Source organism: Limulus polyphemus, unplaced genomic scaffold, assembly GCF_000517525.1.
Source record: "Limulus polyphemus unplaced genomic scaffold, Limulus_polyphemus-2.1.2 Scaffold299, whole genome shotgun sequence".
Lineage (NCBI taxonomy): Eukaryota > Metazoa > Arthropoda > Merostomata > Xiphosura > Limulidae > Limulus > Limulus polyphemus.
The window spans coordinates 643539-651883 of NW_013665909.1; the positions used below are offsets into that span (position 1 = coordinate 643539).

Here is an 8345-nt window from a genome sequence, read left to right on the forward strand (position 1 = left end):
TAAAAGAACATTAGAATAATCTTAAAGTAGATCCATAACTGATGATTGCAAACTGCAAGTCATCTCTTGAAGAAAGCATAATTAACCTGAAGAAGCTGCATGGCAATATAGAAAAAATATTACGTGAATATACACAAGTAAAGATATATTTTATACCGGTTATGGGAGGATGAAGTTCGTGGCTATTTTAGGCAAGTCTTTCGGTAGTTATTCAGTCTAAAGTCAACTGTTAATTTTATTTCTGTGAAAGTGAACAGTTTGAGAAACACGTCCGTACTTAATCAAACTTACCAACTATAATGAGTATAGTAATTTAAAAAAAAAAGAGATACTCAACTCGGATAGAAAAATCTTTAAAGCAGAGCCCCATAAACGTTGGTTAGATTATTGTATATACGGGATTGAATGCAATTACATTATTACTTCAAGTGCTGTTTATTTATCAGAACTGGGATCAACACAAACAGGGTTGCTATTATTTATCATCACTAAATCCTGATCTTTGAAAAATTGTTCAAGTGCTAATCAATTAAAATCAATGCAAGATGATCTCCAAAGAGAATTAAAATCTCCAAAAAGTATGAGAGATGAAGAAATGTAAAATGTCAAATATGAAAAGGATAATAAAATAGTTGTAAACATTGAGAAGTTTAACAACATTTGAGCTCTCAACAAACATTGATAACTGTGGATTTCAGAGGAGGATATTTCTGCAATTCGATTGCAGAGAAAGAAACACCTTTTCTAGTAATGCAACATATGCCATCATGTTCTCTCAATGGTCTGTCATTAAGGCAAATGACATAGTCTAAGAAGTGGTAAGTAGACAGGAATCTGAGCAAAAATTAACCAATACAAATATCATGAGTAGACTTGATATTAACGTAACTTTGGCATCATGTACAAGAAGGTTTTTAGCATTCCAGTATAAAAAGTCAAGAGGTTGTGCCATCCCTAATTTGAAGAAATAAACGTAGACTTCCAGAAGCCAGGTAAGTGAAATATTTTCTAGCTTCCTAGGATATAATTTTGATGCACTCAGAATGTTTTGTGGCTTGAGCCGTTCATTAATATCAGCTTCAACAATAAATACTACAAAGTCTGGCTTTGAATTAAGATCCCTGATGGAGATAACGGTTTTTTTAGTACTTTCATCTTCAAAATTGCAAGCAACACCGACAAATGTCAAAATCAGGCTAAAGGCATATGTTATCTATAAGGCTAGAAGATGAACTTGACAAGTTCTGAGACAGAAAATTGGCACACGTGTCTTCAAAATTATTGCCAGTGGAGACAATTTGTTAAAATTAAGTGATACTGTGTTCTGCTATAGTGTAATCCAATTCTTGGCCTATGTATCATATTCAACATTGCAGGTTATACATTGGTCAGATTTTACAATATTACAATATAGTTCAAATTAGAATGTGGTCTTCTGCAAATAAGACGTCATTATTTGCTCCTGCATTGAGAAGTGATATATCTAAATATTTAGCACTTATTACATAGGATTAGGAACAAATGGTCTAACAGAAAATTATTTTGAATCCATCTATGTCAGATGTGGGGGAATTGTTCCTTCAAAAGTAGCAACAATGCTCGATGTATCGAAGGTTTCTCCCTCGAATTGATGGGTGAGGTGTTTTATTGCAAAATGTTATGGCCTCGACAAGACAGTCCCTCTTGAAACTCATTCATTGGAATATTTGGCAAGGCATCAGGAATCACTCCATATGTTCTGTAAAAGAATGAGGGTAATTGGTTTTGACATTCCAGTTACTAACCTGGGTTGTTGTCGGTAGGATGAAGAAAAAATTTAAACAGAATTTGTTGACTGGTCTAAGGGGACAAGAATTGATACATGATTTGTTTACTAACATGAGGAGACAAGAAGTAACACAGAATTTTTTCTTAATTCAAGCAAGTGAGTATGTTTTAAAAAAACCTTTTTAAATACGCTGCATTTTATTAATGTACCTAAAGCATCATCAGGGACTAGCTTTGAATAGAATCGTGTTACCTTGGAAGAATACTCATTTTGTTACATAAGCTGAGATTTAAATAATTTTTTTTTTCAGTGAGAAAAATCTGTTGAGAAAAACAAACAGTTTGTACCTACATGAGAAAGTTTTTATGATCCTTGTTCTTTGTTTGTTTTTGTTGTTTATGATCGTGTAAGGAATTCCAAAGAAGTTAATTTCCTGAGTATGTATCCTTACCAAAAGCGAATGTGAAATTCAATGTTTCTTATTTCTACTAACACATTTGAAAATGAAAGCTTACCCTCACTTCATTTTTGACCGTGAATGAGGGGCTGGATAACGTTCAAATTTAAAAGAAACTTATCAGTATAATTTGAGTCTTTAAAAACTGTATAAATGTCACTCACATAACGATCCAGGAAACTGGAGGATGTAGAAAAGTGGAAATAGCAATTTCCACTATCTTGATCATAAATGTATTAGGTAACACAGGCGAAACTGGATTTTTCTTTTTTCTAGTCTCATTTTTATTTCTTTATTTAGAAGCTGTCTTAGACCAACAGCAATGTTAAAACATATTTCTAAAAATTCCATTTCACTTGTAGCTAACAGTTGGTTAGAGGATTAAATGCTACTTTTTTACCATTGGAATCCAATTTCTTGCTGTTTTCCTCATTTTTTGTTTGCGGTTTTTCATCAAAGACTTTTGGGTTATAAATTGGTCGGAATATTTTTGACTAAAGTCTTTTTCCATGTTAATAACATGTTTATAAATTAGTCTATGTTTGGTATCTTTCTTTGTTCAAAGATGACTCTAATTACAAGTTAAACGAGTGAGAGTTCGGTTAAGATTAGAAGTAAGTCTATACTTTTTCAAGTATATGCTCTCGAAGTGTCCCCTGGTGGGACAGCGGTAATTCTTAGAATTTACAACGCTAAAATCAGGGATTCGATTTCCCTCGGTGTAGCAGCAGAGAGAGATCGATGTGGCTTTGCTATAAGAAAACACACATACACTCTCGAAGAAGTTTATATTGCACAGTTCTAATAATATTCAACGAATGATAGTTAATTTAAATTTTAAAGATTTAGAAATTAAGTTATAGTTCCGAATTTAAAAAAAAATAAACGGGTGTGTAAGTTTTGTCAGTGTTTTAGCTAATATATTTTTGACCAACATAAAACAAATTGATGTTTCCACTTCCTTACATCCTCTACGTTTTTGGATTCGTTTTGTAGATGAAACTTATACAGATTTTAAATATTAAAATTTTATTTATGACTAAGTTATCACATCTAGGTCTTGCAAGTAAACAAGTGAAATTGCTTCATTTTTACAGATGTCACTATAAAACATAACCTGAACTTATGCTGCTAGGGATAACACAGTAACGTGATGCAACAGGTAATACGTCTAGAATAACATAAGTTTTGGAATCTAAAGTGTGCTTAAAAACAGGTCATTTCTTTCACCCAAATACATTACAGACACATTCAGATTTGCAAATGTTGCAGCGGGTGGATCACCCCTGGATTGTCCTGTTTTGCAGGATCCTCCATTATAACACAATTGCTTATGCTCGTTTGTACAAAAATGAAATTAAAAATAACTATGGAGAAATTCTAGTGACGCCTCTGAAATTTACATGAATCGTAAAATATATAATAGGTCAAAGCACATTTCTATTCGTCCTCAGTAGATCATAAGAGATACATTATATCAGAATGTTTAGCGTAAGAAAAATTAAATTATTGAAATGAAGACTTCAGATACCCTTTTGCATGACAACAGAGGACATACAAATAAATAAATAGGTAACCACACTCTGATGGCTGATGTAACTAGAATTGACATAGAATTTTGATCATTAGGTTGACAAGAACTTACCTAAGTTCAGGACAAGACTCCAACAACAGCTTCACACAATCCAAGCATCCCTTAGCTGCTGCAAAGTGCAGAGCTAGAGCATTGTTATAGGTCTTCTCTAAGGCCGGCATCTTGGCTTCCCGCAATAGCCACTTAATAACATTACGGTTGCCGTACCTTTAAAAAAAAATGAAACAAAATAAACACAAATAATAAGTTAGTCAAACATGAAATAAATTATAATAAAAAAAGCATTAATTTATGGTAATACGAATTACCAATATGCATATATTGCAAATACTACAAGAATAAATGTTTTGGTAAGAGGAGGCTTGGCATGGCCTGGTGGTTAAGGGGCTCGACTCGCAACCTGCTGGTCACGAGTTCGAATTCCCGTCACACCGAACATGTTCGTCCTTTCAGCCGTGGGGTCGTTCGTTATAATATTACGGTCAATCCCACTATTCGTTGTTACAAGAGTAGCCCAAGAGTTGACAGTAGGTGGTGTTGACTAGTTGCCTTCCCTCAAGTTCTATCACTGCTAAATTAGGGGCGGTTAGCACAGATAGCGAAATACAAACCAAATCTAGGTAAGACGATAAAACCCTCTTTCTGATTATTAGAAAAAAAAACATTATTTAACAGAAACAACACTTGTCACCACTTATATTTACAGTTGTTACGATTTGTACTAATGGTTTTATTCTTCAATCTGGCAGGGATGCTATTGACTAGCTGCCTTCTTTCTAGTCTGTTAGCTCAAAATTAGGGACGACTATGCGCAGACAACCCTTAGTGCAACTATTCGAGAAAATTCTGACAAAAACAAACAATTTTAACCATATTTCAGCTGCTTGTTTGGAAGTGTTACTGAATAATTTACATATGACCTTCTTGGTATTCAATCTATGATTTACATGCCAGTATTTTGTGGATAGAAAACGAGCACATAAATACCTTAATCCACTCTCCAGATTATGTAATGTTTTATCAACTACATAATACATGTAAATACCACGTAGTCTAATATAGAAGTATTAGGAACAACAGCAAAATTACTTTTACTGTAACAGTACAGCAACTGTCTGAGTTGCTGTGCTTCCCACACTTGTGCCATCTTATAGACTAATTCAGTTACATGAGATCAATGCAAAGAAGTAATTCAAACCAAATCTAGTGAAATGACATTCGTTCTGCCAAGATTCATGTGGTCCATATCAACTCCGTAAGCTGAAATCTTAGATGTTTATTCCGAAATGTTTGAATACTTTACCTCTTACATTTCGAAACTGATAAAGTTTCAACAATACATAACTATCCTAACGCACAAACTTCGTGGAAGTGTCTTCCAATTAGATTAAGTTATTTTCCACCTTTGACACTCAAGGATTTTTTTCAAAAAAAAGCATTAAACCCAAATCACAGTAGAAATGGTACATGGAAAAATATCAAAAATATTTCCAAAATAAGAATACAGTATGCCGTAGAATAAAACAATGAAAAAATTGATTCATACAGAAAAGTTTGACCTGAAATATTATTCTCAAAATTGTCCTTAAAGAAAAGAAGTATACAATACAGCCTCTTATATGCAAGACCATTATTCATCTGTCTTGGTTAACAATTAAATAAATAAATAGTTTTGGTTTATTGAATCAAAGAAAACGTTATTAGTGTTCACCTGCACCCACTAGAAAACATAAATTAAAAAGGTGCAATGCAGATCAAAAGAGCAAGCTTCCCACTTGAAAAGTTCATTTTTTACAAACATTTTCAAGACCATCTGATTAGTTCAAGTAACAAATAAAATGCAAATGTTGTTTTTTCCAGAAAAGTTTGATTTCTGAGCATCTGGTGATCTTGTTCGTTTGTTGAATTTCGCGAAAAGTTAGAAGAGGGCTATCTGCACTAGCCTTCTATGTGATAGACTAGAGGGAAAGTAGCTAGTCAACACCACCCACCGCCAACTCTTGTGATACTCTTGTCATACTGAAAAGTAGAATTTGATCACCACTCTTTTAACGCACCCATGGCACCAATGTACGGAGTAAATTTGGTTTTTGTTAGTAAAGGATTGGGAACCGTTCAACTTCAGCTAACCATTGGATCGCGCTCATCCCGGCAATCTTTAGGAAATACAAGCAATAATAGGCTTAAAAAATAACACATTCAAACTAGTATTCAAGTGTTTTTCTTTAGTATTTTTATCTTTCTTATGAGGTATGTTTAATAAGCGAAAATAAATCAGTGTAAAATATTTAATTTAACTATTTAAGAGCCTTAGAAGCCAAACTGATACATAATAAAATACATGATGATATGTATAGCTATAAATTAAATTGGAGATAGTGAAAGCCACAGAAGATGAACAAGGCATAGTTGACTAAAGAAACACGGTTTTTAAGATAAGTAAGGAACGCGTTCTAAACTTCCACAATAAATAATACAATACAATAAAGTCCGACCATTGTCTGATTTGTATATATGATCTTCAAAACAAGACTACAAACAAAGCCCGAAACTTCAGTTTCTTAGTGCACAACAACAGCATGCGAACAACTCAGCAGAGATTAGACCTTGTGAAAGCTGACCGCTGTGTTGAAATGTTGGGGCGATTAGGACTTATACGATGTCAACCAGCATTCGATTTCTTGAACTGGTCTGGATCATCATCAGTTTATCATATATTACCTTGGATAAATGCCGAGAAAGCATAAATCATGCATCTGAAAATGTGTCCGGAATTCTTTTAAATACTATACTCCCAATGATAATGTAGGTTTTCAATAGAAATATGACGACTATCTCATCCTCAGTTTAAATCCCAAATTTTAGTCGCTTGCTAGATAACGTTGATTAACAATACCCCCCATTTGGACCTCAAACTATGCTAGCCAAGCACTTGAAAAGAATCCCCCACATTTCCCAGAAGATGCTGGAAGGTGTTTTGTTCAATTACAGCACGATGGTCTAGAGCTGGATAATAGATCATTTCAAGAAGGATGGCGAAAATTTCTATGAAACTCTTCCAACCAATTTCAGAAAATGTACACGCTTTGGCCTGCTGCATTACAGTCTTCAAAGAACCCTTGTTTTTCAGGGTATAAATGCAGTAATATAGCATATAGATGATTTCCAATAATATTCAGGTAAATTCTGAACGTTTTTTACTCTTTTAAAGAAATTAACGTTTCATGAAAACATTACTCTTACTGTTAAACTACCTCCAGCACCTTGCACGTCATATTTAATTCCTACAAAATTCAATAGGTGGTAGGACAACAAATAATCGAATTATTTTCAGGCGTGTAAATACCACAGGATGCTCCGATACCTTTTCACTGAAACCCCCACGATGATGTTTTTACTCTCAAAATCATAACACAATAGAAATATGAATATACAGATTTTTCATATTAGATTATTGACACGAAAATAACACGCTATTTACACAAAAGCACGTGTGGATAATCGTACCTGTGTTGCCGGGAAAGGATGTAATTTTGGTTTTTGTGAAATCACAAAGACTTAAAACTACAGAAGAGTATGTATCTCAGCTTAACACAACTTTAAAAACTCTGTTTTCTGACAACTATAAACATAACGACACGAGCTCGATGGATTTGGTAACTTCGATATAAAAACATAACAACAACAACAAAAAAAAACTGCAGACACCAGAAATGAAAATGTCCAATTAAAAGAAAATAGTTGTCTATGTTTGAAAAATGTGTACAATATGTTTATTGTTACGTCGTTTTATGTAGTCTAGGTTTGGACTTGTATGTTTTAAAGTATATTGACTTAATATTTAATCCACATGATGCTCGTTAAACCTACATTAGGCTAATTATACATCAATAAATGTAACAAAATATATAAGTTCCAAAAATGACACTATTCTTAAACACAAATCAACTTTATTTGGTAGTGTAATGAGAGAAGTAAACATAATTATGGTATATAAAAACGACATTTTAAAAACGTTTGAATTCAAATTTTAACTGTGAGACTACGTTGTTGTTCTGCCTGTAATGATCTCTATTGTCCAGAATAAGCAGCTGTTTTAACCACTTGCGCTTTGTGTATTGGAACATCAAACTAGCGAGGCGTACACTGTTAACAATGTATGTATATATATATATACTGTAGTATCTTAATTAGATATGGTTGTCAGAACACTATACATTTTGTGAAAGTAACATAGCCATAGAAAGTAATTGAATAAAAATCAAAGAGGCCAACATTCGCAATACAATATATATCCACCATGCAATCCCAACATAACCAATTTTAACACCAGAAAAATCGTGAATCAAAAACTGTCTACATCACTCCTTGGAACCTGCAAGGAGGTATCTTTGTACCAAATCCCAAGTACGTTGGTTGACCACATATGAATAGTTCAGGTAAACTCCTAATTGTGCTTTCCTCGCTGAAAAATTGAGCAAAAGACAAAAATTATAAAATTACAAAATTGTCTATCTCTCTATTTT

At 33.4% G+C, this 8345-nt stretch overlaps 1 protein-coding gene across 5 annotated transcripts in view; it reads right to left on the bottom strand.

Annotated features, from left to right (window-relative positions):
* Positions 1–8345, bottom strand: part of LOC106457169 (flocculation protein FLO11-like) — a 60989-nt gene that overhangs the window by 12113 nt on the left and 40531 nt on the right. For all 5 annotated transcript variants that reach the window (XM_022383006.1, XM_022383009.1, XM_022383010.1 and 2 more), the window contains one exon: positions 3871–4026. In XM_022383006.1, coding sequence (XP_022238714.1) covers positions 3871–4026 — 156 coding nt within the window. The remainder of the gene's footprint in view (positions 1–3870; positions 4027–8345) is intronic.